The sequence below is a fragment of the Python bivittatus genome, unplaced genomic scaffold (genome assembly GCF_059951505.1).
Source record: "Python bivittatus isolate LINGU-HERP-01145 unplaced genomic scaffold, Pbiv_v1 ctg000080_np1212, whole genome shotgun sequence".
In the NCBI taxonomy this organism is placed as follows: Eukaryota; Metazoa; Chordata; class Lepidosauria; order Squamata; family Pythonidae; genus Python; species Python bivittatus.
The window spans coordinates 55,214,226-55,232,345 of NW_028277035.1; the positions used below are offsets into that span (position 1 = coordinate 55,214,226).

The window sequence follows — 18,120 nt, forward strand, 5'->3', positions numbered from 1 at the left end:
GGGAAAAAAATCCTATCTGCAGTTAGGAATGGAGCTATATCACTAATCAGATATGATCTGGCCTAGATGTCTGCAATTACATACTGAAGGATGGGTTAAGCTGCATAGATGTTCCAGGTAATTCCAAAGTTGGAACATTTCTTCAAGTTTAAAATTTCAATAAGATTTTTACTTCTTTCAAACTTAAGCAATATTTGTTTTTTTCAGTTAAATGTCCTTTCATTTCTCTTTTACCAATTGAATAAATTACAATAGTTTTTTCCCCCCAGATCTACACCAAGGCGGCATTAGATGTTTTGATACACTGTCCCAAAATCATTACCACATCACCAGCTATTCATTCCCGATGTGAAGTCATTTTTCTCACCCATTTTCTTGCCATGTCAGAGAACAATAATCTGGGTTCAAAGGAGTGAGTACTTTTTGGTTTATGCCTCCACTCACTGAAATCCTTTCTTAGCTTTACTGATAGCTATTAGGATAACTTTCCTGACACCTGAATCACATGTCAGGAATCTCTCTCTCTCTAAGATCATTAAGTCCAGTTAACGATCTATGGGCTTGATCAATGGCCATTGCTGAGCAACAGAGTATATTATATTTTAGAGCACTGCTAATTCTCTTCCATCCAGAAAAGTTTCCTGGCAACCAGTGGTCTTGCCAGCCTAGCCGTGAGGTTCTGTGCCAAGTGTTACTGTACTTTCTTACCATGTTGGGAGTCACAGCAGGATTCCAAAGTGTTCAGTAAGATTTTCCCCAAGGTGCGCTTAGAAATGTTCTTTAAAACATAAAATAATATTAGGGATGTTTATCTGCACATGTCAATACTGAAATATATTAACAATCATCTTCCAAAATCAAAAAGAAAATCCACATAAAATGCATCTATTGGATTTATTTTTGACATCCTTTATGATCAACAGACAAGATGGCAATTAAGAGAAATCATACACATGGATGGCGCAATTACACACCAGACAGATAGCTAAAGAGACAGATAACAGAATACAAACAGAAGGTGAGTGTGCAGAACATACTGTATTCCACAAGATAGCTAGATAATTTCATAATAAAGAGTGTATATATGTGATGGAATGGAATTATGAAGGCCAGGCTTAGGGAGAAAAACATTTTCTTACATCTCCTGAGGAGCGTGAGAGATACAAGAGGATGAGACTGGCACCGCCCTGAGGAATTCACAATGTTGTGGCTGGCATTACTTGGGAGCTGGGGTTTCAGTCTGGGAAGATTCTTGCTAGAGGTTGTAGCTAATAAACATAGCTGGACTTAATTTACATGGTCTCTTGGAGTTCCTTGGGCTAGGCCTGACATCAATCTTCCCAGACTGAAAACCCCAGCTCCCAAGTAATGCCAGCCACAACATTGTGAATTCCTCAGGGAGGTGCCAGTCTCATCCTCTTGTATCTTCCACGCTCCTCAGGAGTTGTAAGAAAATGTTTTTCTCCCTGAGTCTGGCCTTCATAATTCCATTCCATCACAATATAGCTGAAAAACAAGACAGATATACATTGTATCTATTTACCCAACAGAAGACAATTTAGATCTTATTTTCATGCCCTTATGAACAGGCTCTATATACATTCTATCTTTCCCTTTTTCAGGGTGGATAGTTAGACCTATCAACCTGTACATGTTCAGCTTTGGAGTTCTACACACAGTCAAAAAGAATGGGTAGGCCACATAAAACGTACATGTTAACAGCCTGCTCTTCATTTGAGCAAAGTGTAAATAATTAGTCATGGAGAAGTGAAAGCATGAGATGTGGAGAGGGGGCCTTAAATGACAATAAATCAGATACTAGATATTGTGGGGACAGGGAGCCGTGCATGACGCTGAAATCCTTGAAAAAATAGTTCTGACTTCTGGGCATTTGATTTTCTAGCTCCTCATGCATTCAAACAATTGCATTCATTCACGAAAGTTAGATTTATGTTTTAATCATATTTAAGTCTCATCTTTCCTCTAGCAGTGAGTCACCTTTAAAATTAAGTAAAGTTAATGTCTCTGTGAGATCGAGCTCAACTCATGGAGATTTCATAGGCACTATTTCCCTTCCACGTTTGAAACAGAACCTACCGTGATCTTTGTTACTGTATAGATTCCTAAACTCTACAGGAGATATTCTTAACATTCAGGCCAAGGAGTGGTAAGTCATCATATTATTACCACTTAGAGTTATGAAATATGATAACATACAAGACTCAGAGTAATATTTTCACTATGGTGTTATATGTCAGTTGATGGATTGCCTAGTTGGAATGATTTCCAGCAAGGCGATGGACAATGAGAATGCAATGATGCTTTTTGCCAATCATAATAACTCATGGCACTTTATTAGCTTATGCTTTGTTAGATTTGGACTGACTCAAGGAACAAGCATTGCCATAATGAAGGCATAAAAGCCTGCCAGGTATGGAAGAAAGTTAACGTAATAGGAGAATGCTACATATATTCAGAAGAGCTATCAACAGAATTCGGGCATCAAATCAGCCTGAATTTAGCTATCAGATCAGCATTCACTAGATATAACTACATTCATAATAAATAGTGGCCTTAAATGCATTTAGAAACAAAAGAGAAGGGAAAAAAAACAGATACAGTGCAGGTAAACTTGGCAAACAGGTTTTTGATTTTTATGATTCCTTGTTTCTAAGGCATCTGTTTTCATTTCTCTGCCAGTAAGCAACAAAAATCCTTTAAAATTTAAAGTTATCATATGTACGTGTATCTATCATGCTATTCCTTTTCAGGGTAAGCAATGTTATGCAGAGTGCAGAAAAGTAACAATTAACTCAAGGATATTAGAGTCACGAGATAAGAAAAGGAAACATAGTTAAAATTAGTTTTTAACAGCACCATTCATTATACCTCTCCTTACATTTCTTTCCTCACTTCCACCATGTCCACCACTTCTTCATACCCACTACAGTTTGTTTTGTAAATTTCTCATTTCTCACCATCTTCGTCCAATGACTTTCTCTATCTACAGGTAGTCCTCAAATTACGATGGTAATTGGGACCAGAATTTCCACTGGGGCTGAAGTAGAGGCCCAGCCCTTCAACAGTCTCAACTATCCACCACTGTCCCTGGGCCTCTATTTCAGCCCCAGCGCTGAGGAGTGCTGCCTCAAGCCCTGCACTGTGGCCAACCACCCCAGCACCACAGAGCAAAGCCCCAGACACCCCAACCACCCTATGCTCTGCAGGCCCTGCTGTGCCCAGCTGACCTTCGCCATCTTCCTCCCACTGCTGATGAGGTGCACCAGCCTGGCCTTATGAGAGGCAGCTGCTAGCTCTATGTGAGACATTTTTTTTGAGGCTGTTCATGCCATTCTCCAAATAGCACACACCACTCTCCAAATAGTGTGCACCGTTCTTGAGATGCTTCAGAAAGCCTTTGGAAATCTTCTGAGGCCTTCCGAAGCATCATGAGAATAGTGCACCCTATTTGGAGAATCGCACATGCAACTATCACCAATCTGTGAATTACCACTTTCATACATACCCCATAGGACCTAAATTACACCAGTTCAAATTTTTGGCATACATTTTAGCCTTTTGATTCATAATTAAACTTACCTCTTTATTTTCCACCCTATAAGCTGATACTGTTTTTATACATTTCTATTACATCTTTCACTTTTCTTTTAGTTTCACAGTTGTACAATGTATCTCTTTTTCTTTCATTTCATTTGTTAATTCATGCTCTTTATCATTTATTCCTCTTACTATCCAAGTCACAATTTCCACATGACAAGGTTGTCACCAGATGGTCCCATAGATACTGACTTCTGTTACCAATTGGTCAGTTGAGGTTTTCACATAATGCTTTTTAATAAAATAGAGAAGATGTAGAGGAGGTTACCAGTATTAGTTGTACCTGTATCACATGCACCATTCCTTGCTAATGGTAAGAATAGTACTGGTAATTTGGGCACATTTGGGCCAGTATGTGACAACTGGAAAGTCATAAGCATGATCACACTATTCTATCCCAGATAGAGATCTCTAATCTAGAGACTACTTTGCAGGTCATTATATGAAGTATACTGATTATGTATTCAGGTCACATTCAATCTTGGTTTATATAATGCCAAAGTGTAGTCTGGGTGTCTATATTTCCAGGTCTGGAAGGGTAATAAGCCTGCCTCTTTCACGTATCAGTTTATCTACCTACATACTTATATTTTTTTTAAAAATGGGAAAAAACTATAACAATACCCTATCAGTTAAAGATCATGTACTTTTCTTTAACAACATCTCTTTTATTTGAATGGTGTGCATTGTATTTTCTAGTACATACAAGAATTATGTACAGGTTACAACGGCAATTGGGACAAGGGTCCTCAGGTTACAACGGCAATTGGGACTAGGATTGCCATCACTAAGTGATGCGGTTGTAAAGCATGACATCATCTTTTAGTGATGGCAATCCTGGCAGTCCTGGTTGCTGTCGTAACCCCAGGACATGTGTCATTAAGTGGGAAGAGACAGGAATCCCAAGCAAGGAGCATGGGAGTGCAGGTGGGTTGGTGGAGGCCTTGGAAGGGCCGCAGAGGCTGTGCATAGGTTGGTAGAGGCCAGAGGCAAGACGGGAGTGCAGCAGGCATGTGGACTATAGAGGGCAGGTGGGGAGGTGTGCTATAGAGTACTCATAGCAGGCTCCTTGGGAGTGGCAGGAGAGACTTACCAAAGCAACTTGCAACCTTACCTGCTGGCTTTCCCATTGATTTTGCTTGTGGAAAGCCAGCAAGGAAGGTCACAAATGGCAATCACGTGACGAATGGTCATAAGTCGAGGACTACCTGTATTTATTTAAAAATAGATTGATCAGAATGAAAATTGCTCATAGCTAGATTTGGTTTGTTTCATAAACTTAGGAAACTTTTCTCTTAGACTTAAATTAACTAAATCTGGAACTAGAAAGTAGAATGCTACCACCCTTTTGTTTTACATGTGTGCAGTTAGACAAGCCTATTAACTTAGGAATGCTAATAGCAAAGCTATTTTTGTTTTTTAAAAAGAAAAAAGAAAAAAGCTGAGTCTTCTGTTGCTAATTTACAAGCCAGGTATGAAGTGTGTGTGCGCGTGTGTGCATGAAATAATTCTATGACTATTTTTTTCTGCCCTGTTTCTTTTTTGCTCATTTATCATATTTAACCACTGAACAGCATTTTCTTCATTTATATAATCTAACTGTAGCCTTAAAATAGCCCATATTAAAAAGATAGTATTATTGTGCTCCATATTGCAGCAATATGAGAGAGAATGATTTGCCCAAGGTCACCAAGAGAATTCATGGCAGAGGTAAGATTTGGATCAGAAGCTCTTACAGTAATTCTATACAAAGTCAAATGCTCTCAATGGGAAAAATATTAACAGCTACTTTAAACAAGTGTGAAACCATCCTAGCTCTAAATTGCAGAGCACCTGAAATCTCTCTGATGGAAAGTTATTCACCTGGATGTTTTGGTTTTCCTTTTCTAATACAGCTTTCTACAACAGAGCTTTTTTGCAGCAATCCTGTGTGATAGTAGATAAGGTCTGCCTACTGAAGACCTTGCAGAAAGCTACAGAGGTTGTCCATCCATACTAAGCAGCGGCATCAAAGCTTGTTGCTGTTCCCACTATTTTTTTTTTTTTTGCCATACCAGGTCCCGGAGTTGCTGAAGCAGCTGTAAAACATCCAAAAGCTTTTCTTCCACCAGTGACAGCCTTACTCTCTCTGTCTCCAACATCTGGAATTCCATCTTCATCAATTCAGACTCCTCTGCCTTCTGCTGTAGTTCCCCTAGCAATGGGACTTTTGTCTGGACAACAACAGATGACATGAAAAGTATTGTGCAGCACAAAAATAAGGTCTGACTTCTCTGCCTGTATCTGTGGTGGATGCCTCAGAAGTCTGTTTTCAAATTAATTTTACTAAATGGAATGTGTCAGTGAAAAATATAGTCAGTAGGATGTGTGCACAAATATGTAATTTCCTATTTTATTGGTATCTTGCTGACTACTTAATGTAGTTAGGATCAACTGGGGATTTTAAATGTTGCTATTCCAAATATATTTTCTACATGCACGTATAATTTCCAAGGAAAGCAATATACCCAGAATTGCCTTCTACCATTAATTCTATTCCACAGCTTCATTGCCCCTATAAATCTGGAGTTCCTGTTGAAGCAATAATAAAATAATTCTCCTTCAACCATGACTGTTTCAGAATAACCTTATTAAATGCAGACCAACCTGCACTTCTGTGAAAAACCTTTGATTACTTCAAATGCATCACTTAATGTGTCACTGGCCAAGGCCTGTTCTCTACCAGCCCAAAATGCAATAAACAGAGTAATAAATGTAGGTTACAGAAAAGCAGATTCCTACCAAATGTTAGAAAAATTTCCTAACACTAAGATCAGTTTGAATATGGAACCAATTATTCAGAGAGGAAGCGGGCTTCCCTTTCATTTTATACGATCAAGCTGTGGCTGGGAAGCCATTTGTCAGGGATGCTTTGATTTGGACCACTGGGTTGGAGTCCAACACATAAATGGTCCCTTTCAACTCTAATTCTATGAAGCAGAAGAGAAAATATTTGCTTCACTCTGTTTGCATGCCCAAGTAATTATGATTTAAAAATTGGTTACAAGGTATAGTGCATAAGGCTGACACAAGGTTAACCTTAAGAACACAGTCAAGTATTTCTTTGTTTGAAAATTCTTACCAGATGATTCCAAGAATCTTTCTTCGTCACCAACATATACCATTCCTTCAGGAATATGGTTTAATCTCACAAGAGAGATGCAAATCTTAAGTTCCATTTAGCTAAATGGCTTATAATGCAGTGATCTTCAGGATGGAGAGTTTGAACAATCTTGTGAATTTTTAAACAGGTAATCATTGCAATCAAAGGTTTCCTTCCTTTTCTGTATATTTCTATTGACTTGGAGAACATCAGAATTCAACTTAATTTGTAACAGATAAAAAACAGCATGCCTTACCAATGCTATCCTAATCATAATTTGAAGTATTAATTCCTTAGTTACAAGGTAGCATCTTTACTACAGTTTGTAGTCACAGGAAAATGAATAAGATGGATGTAGTAGGTTGATACCATATTAGAATACTAAAAATAAAATTAAAATAGAGATTCCACCCAATTATCTAAGAAATCAATGCATTATTCAGTGATGTTTCTTCACATGGTTAAAGTCATCCTGGTTATCTTAAGAAACCTGTGACCCTCCAGATATTCAGCTCCCATCATCCCAGCCATCACGAAGTTTTCCCCTAGTTATAAATGTTTGCTTATAAATATGCCCTCTTCAGCAAACTTCTCAGCAATGTTGATTGCAAGTTTCCCCCTTTTACATTCAGCCCATGTTAATGCTTCTTGATGCTTCGAAAGGAGTAAGAGGAAGAATAGTGATGCACTGCCTACTAACCGCTCCTTAAATAACCTCTTTTGGCTATCCCAATGACAGTTTCTGTGCCTGTGAGAGGAGGGGCTTGAATCCATAGTTTCCTGACATTATTTTCTTTTCTTTTTTTTTAAATAGTGAAATATGCTAGTCTGCTATTTGAAGATAGATAGATAGATAGATAAGAAAAATAATTAGGGGAACCCAGTAATTAAAGCCCCAATAACTCCACTTTGGAACACAAAATGTTGAGGCAGTGAAGAGATGTTATTTAAAGAACAATGAAGATGTTATTCATGACTAATCCTCCTTCTGTAAGGGCAGAACAGTGCAGAAGATGTTAGAAAGTAATGGATGGAATTGTCCAGATGCTCCATAAAGACTGAACAAAAGGATGGCAATTCCAGAAAACAGGGCTAATGTGGAAGCAACACTAGTCTCTCTGTTTAATAAAGGAAACCAAGATAAAAAAATTACAGGATTTGCACAAAAACACAGAGCAAATTATTTTGATTTCCTGAAATGGAAATCAGGCCATAATTAGTTTCCAAACAACCCAGTTTCGCATTTACTTCATATTCTGTATTGATTTTATCAATTAGTTAAAAATATGGAAATGGGTCAAAATGATGTCAGGTATCTGATAAGCTTAACTTACAGCAATATTAACATTTGGAGTCAACTAATACAAAGATTACAAAGAGAGATACAAAATTTCTGAGCACTGTACACTGCACAGAATCTAATTAGATTCTTTTTTATTTATTTTTATTGTTTTTAACAATGAAAAAAAAAGAAAAAGTTATTTTCACTTTTTTAAAAAAGTACTTTTATGTGTTTTTTTTTCTTTTCTTGACAATGCACGTATTTCAGAATCTAGTTATACTCTAATATTCAGCAACTGAGATGGCTAATAAATTGACTAAATAATATAACAGGGATTTTGTCTGTGAATGACTGTAATCTGGATTATAATTAATGGATTCTGATTACTGTAATATTAAGCAGCTTTACTTACTAGGGGGAAATTTTAAACGTGGAAATGTCTAAAATGTCAATATATTCACAAGGCTTGGAGTATATCATGTGAATAAATCCCACTAAGTTGGCTCCAACTCACATCCGTTGCATGATGGTGAAGGCATACTGAACCTACTGCACATACTTATTTTAGTTCTTATGTGTTGGCTTTATGCAATTATTGCCCCACTTGGGCTTTTAGTTTGATTTGTTCCAAAGCCATGGACAACATCTTCATGAATGTCCTAAAAGATGGCATGGAAAGCACGCTGATTAGATGTGCAGATGACACTAAGATGGGGAATTCGTCCTTAAAGGACAAAATCACAGAATGACCTGGCCATTCCTGCACTGAACAAGGGGTGGGTGAGATGACTTCGAAAGTCCTTTACAATTCATACATGGCATGATGGAATTACTGGGATTAATGCAAGAAAGAACATCCTATAGATTAGGATTCTATTGATGTGTTGCCTGAGATATTATAGCCTGCCAAGCAGGAAGATTGCCTAGCTTAAACATTGATTTGCTGTCTGAATCCCTGCTTACACGTTAACAATTCAGACTAAATCTCATTCTGATTTGCTGTAATAAGCAATGAGAATCCTTGCTGCATCCTTAAATATTATCACTCTCTGCAATTGCTTGTAACAAAACAGAAGTCTAATCCATTGATTTTTTACTGCAGTTTAAAACAAAACTTCCGGAGGGATGCATTTTACATTTTCTAGTCCTTGTTAATCCCTTTTTGTAAGCATTGTTCATTTTTATTGCAGTTCCAGCCATAGCTGGAGTCCCTTGAGAGGGAACTGAAAAGAAAGGCTGCTGTTGATTTCTAAAGATGGCTTTAAAATTGGTAGGAAATATTACCATAATCAATATTTTGTAACTGAACAGCATATGTTATCTGAATAAACTGTGCAATAATCTAGGATCCTTTCTCTAACCTAGCTCCTGTATTTCTTTCAGAGCTACAGTATAATATATTTTAATTGGCTATATGACAGCATCAGCTGAAAGTTAACTTAGTTCTGTTACTTTGAAATAAAATCATCTTCTGACTTCCAGATCAGTCTGCAGTATGGAAAGATGACATAGCTCTCCTAACTATTAAATATGTTACTTAAATTCCTATATCCATGCTCCTTTTGTAGCAAAAAAGCACATAAATAACTGCCTGTTCTTGTCAGCAATCACATTACCACCATCTGATCAGCAGCCTGCTTTAGAAATTATTTTTCTTTCCTGAGACAACTGTGAAGCTGCAGTAGATTACTTTCACTGCACCATCTTGTTCCTGCCTTCCCGGCTAACAGCATTCTTGTAATAATCAGCGCTGGCTCCCTGTATAATGCACATGCCTACATCCAAAGTAAGACTGAAATTTGTCACTTTCCTGCAATGCTATTCCAGAGTGTTCTATTTATTTCAGCCCATTTTTTCTTTGTTAGAGAAATGAATGCAACAAGAAGATTTTGAGCAAGTATCCCGTAATTGTGAGCTCATCGGGTACCTGCATTTTGCACAAATAACAAAACCAGTGGAGAAATTCTGCAAAAGGTTCCCAGGATCTTATTACAGTGGGTTTGCTACTAATGCAGCCTCAATTGTTTTCCTGATCAACACCGTAAATGTGCTACAATTACTGTATAGGCTGTTATTATCCAACTTTAAAACTCTTTTGGAATATATGTAACACTACAGGCTGGTTTTAAATGTACTATATTATCATTAGGTCTCAACCAATCCCTTGTCTATATTAAGATCATCTAAATCCTTGTAAAAGCTGTTCCAGTGTTCATGTATTTAATTCACTAGAAAATGCATGTTTACAGTTAATTCCTTATAGATAAGGCACATTTCTTGGGCAATGAATAACTATACTCTAGCAAAAGTCAGATGTCTATGCTGCCAGCAACATTTTGTAATTCCAGGCTTAGTAAAATATCTACTTATCTTTAGAGTTTACTAATGTTTTCTTCAATATGTCATCTGTTATCTGACACCTTCATTAAACTTTCTTTGCAAAATAGCTGTCTAACTGCAGCTCTTTATTGGAATGCACTTAAAAGGGAAGCAAAGCGAACAGCCTTTTTCATCTTTGGGCTTTTGTAGAATCATAGAAGATGAAAAAGATTGGATCAATTATTGATCCTTTCAGATGCCCATTATTCTTGATTTGCCTGGAGCTGAAATGACTTCTACTTTGCTTCTTTTCTTTATACTTCTTTATAAGAGTTGGTGTTAAATGTACAACTAAGCCTGCCATACCACTTAGGTGCAGAATTAACCCAAAATACTCGTGTATAATTATAAGGAACACAGTATTTAGATTTTTTTTATCCCACCTTTATTATTTTTATAAATAACCCAAGGCGGTGAACATACCAAATACTCCTTCCTCCTCTTCCTATTTTCCCCACAGCAACAACCCTGTGAGGTGAGTTGGGCTGAGAGAGAGTGACTGGCCCAAGGTCCCCCAGCCGGCTTTCATGCCCAAGGCAGGACTAGAACTCACAGTCTTCTGCTTTCTGTCCTGGTGCCTTAACCACTACACCAAACTGGCGCTCTAATTTCTATCTATAATATATTCTTATATATTATAAACTATATTCTATAATAATTTCTATTCAGGTCTCAGAAGCTCAGAGATCTAGAGGTGTTTAGAAGTTATTTCTGGAAGTGTAAAAAGGTTTACCACTTGGCAAATGAAGTAATTCCGATTTCCTCAGGATATGAACCATGCCTCCTAACAGCATAGAATGGATAAAATACTAAAGAAAGGAAGGGAAGGTCTAAAGTGGCAATTGGGAAATTGCTAATTCTACTCATGCATCCGATTTCCATTTTCAGAAATATTAACAGCTTAAATCGAAAAGGTGAAATTTGCAGTGGAAGAAAGGAACATACTCCTCCTACAATGAAATATGTATTTATTTGTATTTACATAGAAAGTTACACTTGCAATAAATACACAGTATGAGCCACAAGCCTACAAAGTGTGGTATAAGACCAAGATGGGTAGCCTATGTCCATCCAGGTGTTGTCAAATTAAAAGTCCCACTATCCCTGACTACACTAGCTGGAGCTGATTAGTAGTTGCGATCTGATAACATATGGAGGTACACTGGTCCCATATTTTAACAGGACATAATTGGATTTTTAGAGGCTTGCTGATAAAGAGATAGTAAGTAAATAGATTACTGTACAAGAGTCCATGGAATTATGCACCGGCAGTATCTTTGAATTAAAGAACTGTGTAAGAATTGAGCTTTCAGAGGATGGAAGATGAACATTATCAACAGCTGAAACTTCTTGTCCTAAAATGTGCAGGTGATATCAATGAAAGTGGCTTTTGACCAAATTTAAGCAGGTCTGATAAGAAAAAGAAATTCTGAGATAAGCAGCCCAACAAATTGGAAGTAACACACCTCCTGAAAAGACAGAATACAAGATGAACTTACCTCTTCCATATTTGTTTCCAGGGCCTTCTCTTCCTGCCCTTTCATCTCAAAGTCTTCTTTTAACTTTGAGAGTCGCTGGACTAATTTCACAAGGGAGTCTTCATGGCCACTGCTACTGGCATTTCCGAAGGGTGATCTCAGCTGCTTCATGGTTGTGTCATCACATCTAGAGAGAGAGAATTTCTGCTGACTGAATTTTCCTTGATTCAAGTAGTCTAATGATATGCAACTTTAACATATTAGGAGGTAAAACCATTTGCTAAACATTATATAGCAACTCAGGGTACATGATTCACCTGTATAAGAAAGACGACATCATCATCATCATCATCATCATCAGTGGTGGTAGTGGTTTCACAATCAGCCAGTTGTTTAGACTGGATTTATCCACCTATTGAGTCCTTCCCAAGGACCTGGGATAGGCAGATGTTGTGGTTTAATGGTGTTAAAGGTATTGTTGCAGGATGTAAACTGTTCCAAGTAAAGCTGCCTTTTGCAATAGACTGATGTTATTACTACTACTACTACTACTACTACTACTATTTGCTTTATTTTTATGACTTGGAACTATGATGGCACTAATTTAAAATTGTTACAACCATGGAGTTTAGAGATGTGCATCTCTAAAAGGATGTTTTGACTAGGATAAGAGCATCAACTTGGGACTGTAAGTGTACTCCCAGAAAGCTCCAGCTCCCCTCATGGAGCAATGTCTATCAAGTTTCTATAGCAACCATTCATCAACATGGCAAATCAACAAGCTGTTTTTTAAGGTTTAAACCAATGTTCATACCTTCAGTTGCATTAGAGACTGCAACAGAAGCCATCAAGTCATCTTGGTTCACAATGTGTAGTTCTGCTCTGATAGGCCTGTTATGCTCTCTGAGATTATAGTCTTTGGCATTTCTCACTGGTGCTGAATCCCGGTAGTTGCATTTATCATCTGAACTCTTTAGATGCCAGAGAAGGCAATGCGGGAAGCTTTATCCTCATCCCTAGCATATTTTTTTCTGAATCAGATGGTTCAGTTAACAGACTGTAGGGGACAATTAGAAAGCCAGCTTGGTCTAGTGGTTAAGGCATCAGGCTAGAGACTGGGAGACCCTGAGTGCTAGTCCTGCCTCAGGCACAAAGCCAGCTGGGTGACCTTGGCCAGTCATTCTCTCTGTCCTAGGAAGGAGGCAATGGCAAACCACTTCCAAAATCTTACCAAGAAAACTGCAGGGACTAGTCCAGGCAGTTGCCAGGAGTCAACACTGACTTGAAGGCACAAAAAAAAAAAGGGGGGGGGACAATTACTAATGACTGCTCTATGCAGGTAGTCCTCACTTAACAATGGTAATTGGGACCAGCGAGTCCATCGTTAAGCTACATGGTCGTAAAGTGCAATGTCATGTGACCACACTGACTTATGATGGCAGTTCTGGCAGTCCCAGTTACTGTTGTTAGGTGAATCCCATGCAGTTGCAGCGTCCTGAGGTCACATGATTGCCATTTGTGATTTCCTGCCAGCTTCCCCATTGGCTTTGCTTGTTGGAAGCCAGCAGTGAAGGTTGTAAATGGCGATCATGTGACTGTGGGACGCTGCAACTGTCATAATTGCAAGCTGGTTGTCAAGTGCCCAAATTGTGATCATGTGACTGCAGGGATGCTGCAATGGCCGCAACTGCAAGTAATGGTCGTAAGTCCCCTCATTCAGCACCGTCATAACTTTGAACAGTCGCTGAACAAGTGGTTGCTGAACGAGGACCACCTGTATAAACATATCACATATTCCAAAGCTACTTTACTTGTAACATTTTGTTACATCACACAATAACATTTTCAGAAAGGTTAGCAAGAACAAAAGTTAGAAATATGATTTCACATGCACACTGAGACATACCCACTACTGCAACAAGGAAAACTAGCTAGGAGTTTCTTCACTTCAGCCATTTGGGATTGCTGGTCTCCTATCCATTTCTCTTCCTCTTCATCAGACGCAGCCTGGCCTTCCACAGAACGAAACATCTGATCTTCCACTGGAAACAAAGAACAACAATAACTCCCCAAATACGATAATCACTACAACTATCTTACTCAAGTAGCAATATTTTTTGTGGAACTCAGTTTAAGAAAGAACAATTTTCAGAATAATTAGTTTAAACACTACAGTCATTCACCGCCAAACAAGAGGACATCGTCCTCCATCATCTGCTACCTTAACACACACACAACGTGCCAGATATACCATATATACTCACAGATAAGCTGAGAATTTTAGGTGCCAAAATAGACCCCCCAAATTGGGTTCAGTTTATCTATGGATGGGCTCATCTATGAGTATATATGGTAATACTTTTTAAAAGTACCCATATATCCTGTATATCTTTGCATATAAGCCCATCCACGGATAAGCCAACTCTCAAATTTTTAACCAAAATACCATGAAAAATGTAGGTCAGCGTATCTGGGGGTGGTACATTTTTCATAGTATTTTGGTTAAAAATTTGAGAGTCAGCTTATATATGGTATGTCATTTTCTCCTACAGATTAAAAAGAGAGAATATCCTGAGAACATGTTCATTAGTTGTGAATGTATTTTTTTTCCATTAAGCACAGACTGCAGCCCTACCCATGATGATCCTACCTCAATCGCCTCGCACTATTTCTCTCCTTCTTTTGGGAATATATTTGCCTACATTTTTCTCAAATCATAAGTAACTCAACCTTGAACTCATCCTCCTCATAAACAGGCAAATTAGGCAATATTTCAATCTATGTCAAATTATGTAGTTTATCCACATATATGCTTGTTTCCATAGCTGTAGAACTTAGAATTGGGTAATATGATCCCCAAATCTGTGAGTTTTCTTTAAAGACATGCTTTGCATCATATCTATGTATAGTCCTCTGTAAAGAAGAAAGTTCCCTTCCTTAAGGAGCTTAACATTTATTGATAGAAGAAGATGCTCAATAGCTAATTGTACAACTGTTATATATAGTAACTTTATTAAACCTTGCTAATCCCCAACAGTGTAACCCACCACTGCATACAGAGGATTGTCTTGTGCTTTCCTCTTGAACAGATTTGTGTGTAAAGAAAAAATGGGGAAAGTAGTATATTAAAAAATGGAAATAAATTATATCTGGAACTTTCATTAAATTGTGTTTTTGAAGTTGCACAATTGCATGAGCAGCATCTTGTGCAGAAGCAGTCCCACTGTTACAGGAAGACCTGGGGATTAGCAGAGGCTTAATGGAAAAAGGAAGGAATGGAGAGAGCCTTTATGAAGGCAGTTTCAATAAAGGGGGGAGCAAAGGAGAAAAGTGAGAGCCACTTTGTTGTAGCGGTTAAGGCACCAAGCTAGAAACCAGGAGACTGGGAGTTCTACTCCCATCTTAGGCACAAAGTCAGCTCAGTGACCTTGGGCCAGTCACTTTCTCTCAGCCCTAGGAAGCAGGCAATGGCAAATCACTTCCAAAATTTTGTCAAAGAAAACTGCGGAGACTAGTCAACAATGACTTGAAGGCGCACACACACACACACACACAAAGAAAAGGCTGAGCTAAGCACCAGACAAACTATCAAGCAGAAAACAATACCCTAATCAAGGAACTACAAAGGAGAAAACCACCCTCCACCAACACTGGCAGGGCAAGCCACTGTATATAAACAGGGAGCAAACACCACACTCACCAGCACTGATGATATTACCTAGTCGGGTAATGAAACATCTGCAAGGAAACAACCAAGCTCAGAGAGCACCAAGGACTCCAACCCTGAGCTACAGATATTCTCTTCTATTGGAAGGCTGAGCTATTTCAGAGGAGGGAGGATGGTGGAGATGCCAGCCAAAGGCAAAGGTAGGAAAGGGTCTGATATAAGAATGGAGGGACGATGGGGGCAAAATCATGGAGGAGTCTCAAGTTCAGGGAGAAAAGTTGTTGCAGGACATGTCCTGTCTACTAGCTGTTTATGGCATGTAGGCAGAGGAGATTTATTTTTGCACTGATACCATGTACTTGAAACTCTCACCTAGAGAAAATGAAGAGCTTTAGGCTAAGGCAGTCTTTTTAATCACATTTCCAGAGTACGTTTGCAAGGGAGAGTGATATTGGCTGAATAATTTAGATGATTGTCTGTTTTATTGACACAAATTTCTTTACAAACTGCATTTGTAAAGACTGCTGCTGGCTATTTTTCACACATTTGTTGCAAGTAGCTATTTTGCAAGCCAAGGTGTTAGGTTTTTCAGTTAATCGCTGTATGTGTCACTAGGGGAATAAAGCGCATTTCTCCGCACAGATGAATTGCTGCCAAAAGAATGGGTTCATCGGCTGCTGCTTAAATTCCTACTGTTTCTGCCTAAGCTGGCTGGCTTAGTATTTTCTTTTGATGTCTCTTTAAAATCAGGCATCTCTCTCTAACCAGAAGCCAGTATTTTATTCCTAAGAAAAATTGGGTCTTCCTTCTGAGAAAGCATATAAGGGACTGAATCAGAAGACATGTTATTTTGCGTCAGCTCTGGGTTAGGTATTTGAGAAGAGGGTGAAAGGACACAACCCTCTGCTAGCAAGAAGTACAATTTGCAAGTGGGACTTCTAATATTGCTCTACAAACATTGTTGCTTCTAATGCTGCAACAATGGTTGAATGGTTTCCATTTGGTCCAGCAGAGGGCACTGTGGTAAAACCAAAAATAAAGAAAATGCCAATCAGATGACAAGCTTAGAAAGAAGGTCTTGTGAAAAAAGTTGTCCTTCTCCTCTACAATAACAGCAGTGGGGCGGGGAGGGGTGGTGGGTTGTTAGCTCTAATTATGCGAAATAGACAATCCACTATTAGTAAAACGCTTATTTCCCAACGTAAGTTCACACGGTTGTCTCAAATATCCGTGTTCTTTGTATGAGCTTTCAACTTCAAGGCTTTCCTTTGAACGTAATCATTTGTCCCAGATGATTCGTTAATAAGCAGATGCTGTATCTACCCAATTGTAAGAATCACAATCACTATGGGATTTGTGAAATATATTAATAAGCAAAACAACAGGGGATTGGGGGGGTGGTATTGTCTCTTTTAAATGTTGCTTTTGCACTAGCCTTGGAGCTGGTTCAAACCACATCAAACCTTAAGCTTAAATCTGGTGGTTATTTGACTCAACAGCAGAGATAGCATTTCTGGTCTCTTTCAGTTACGCTGATGGATGCTGGTACCCAGATGCACCCAGGTCTGAAACGAAAGACGAGCCTTAAAGAAGTGAATGATCTAAGACCAAAGCTCCTTGTGAAGTTGTAGGGAGTGCATACAGGAAGGCATAAGAAAATAAGTGGATCTACCCTATTTCTTTTTTGTCTTTGCTCATGATCTTTTAAAGGAAACTTTGGTCATATGCTTGGTCATATATGTCTTAGATGTTTGTTAGAAGCATGTATTCTTAAATCTCTAATTTTTAAAGTCTCTGACTTTTAAAACCAAACTCTGTCTTATCTAATTATTTTTTTTTAATGTTAGTATATAAAAGAAAGCCCACAGGAAAAACTATGTATCTTATATACTAAACAAAAGCTGGTCCTAAAAGAGACAGATGTACTTAGTCATTGCTATACTGCTTTGCAATTAAATTATTAATAATTAAGTCAGTTCATTTAACCTCAAAAGCTACAAAGCACTGAGAAAAAAGCATATAATAAAGTAGTTTATGAGTCATCCCATGCTTGCAAACAAGCCTTTATATCTTTGGCTATGTGTGGATGTTCTCATTCTCTCACTATCCCTGGTAGGAATAAGAATGTTGAACAGCTGTTAGTGAATTACAAAAGCCCTAAAGTAAGATTAAAAAAAAACATCTTACAGATGCCACATTGAGCAGGTGACCCAACTGGAATACCTGGGGGTTGTATTTCAACCCATGGCAATAGGAGACACTTGTGATAAATACTCAGTTGCATGTGCTCACTATCACTAGATTCTTCTATACACTCCATTACATCCCAGCTACCCTAACACTATTTTGGGAAAAGGTTCTACTTCAGTCACTTTGTGGAATACAGAGGTCAGGTTGAGTTGGGGTAAGATACGCAATTACTTGAGAACTCCATGCCCAGGGGAAGGATAAGGAGTGGTCCAGGATCTCATGGCCATGGTAACAGTCATGGCTTATTCCAGGTCATACCTGGCCCAACTCAGAGAAGTCAGTTTGTGAGCTGAAAATGGAAGAC

The 18,120-nt window shown here is 38.4% G+C and overlaps 1 protein-coding gene and 1 long non-coding RNA gene across 3 annotated transcripts in view; one reads left to right on the forward strand and one right to left on the reverse strand.

Annotated features, from left to right (window-relative positions):
- LOC148216710 (uncharacterized) overlaps positions 1-10,486 on the forward strand; it is a 40,120-nt gene extending 29,634 nt beyond the window's left edge. The window contains exon 3 of the long non-coding RNA XR_015794864.1: positions 5,676-10,486. This is a non-coding gene — a long non-coding RNA (uncharacterized LOC148216710). The remainder of the gene's footprint in view (positions 1-5,675) is intronic.
- The window catches only part of EFCC1 (EF-hand and coiled-coil domain containing 1), an 84,817-nt gene that overhangs the window by 5,500 nt on the left and 61,197 nt on the right, over positions 1-18,120 (reverse strand). The window contains exons 4-7 of one of the 2 annotated variants that reach the window (XM_088134138.1): positions 13,806-13,941; positions 11,921-12,086; positions 5,673-5,831; positions 709-778 (exon numbers count right to left, since the gene is read on the reverse strand). In XM_088134138.1, the coding sequence (XP_087990264.1) occupies positions 709-778; positions 5,673-5,831; positions 11,921-12,086; positions 13,806-13,941 (531 nt within the window). The remainder of the gene's footprint in view (positions 1-708; positions 779-5,672; positions 5,832-11,920; positions 12,087-13,805; positions 13,942-18,120) is intronic. The other variant, XM_088134140.1, reaches the window with a different exon arrangement.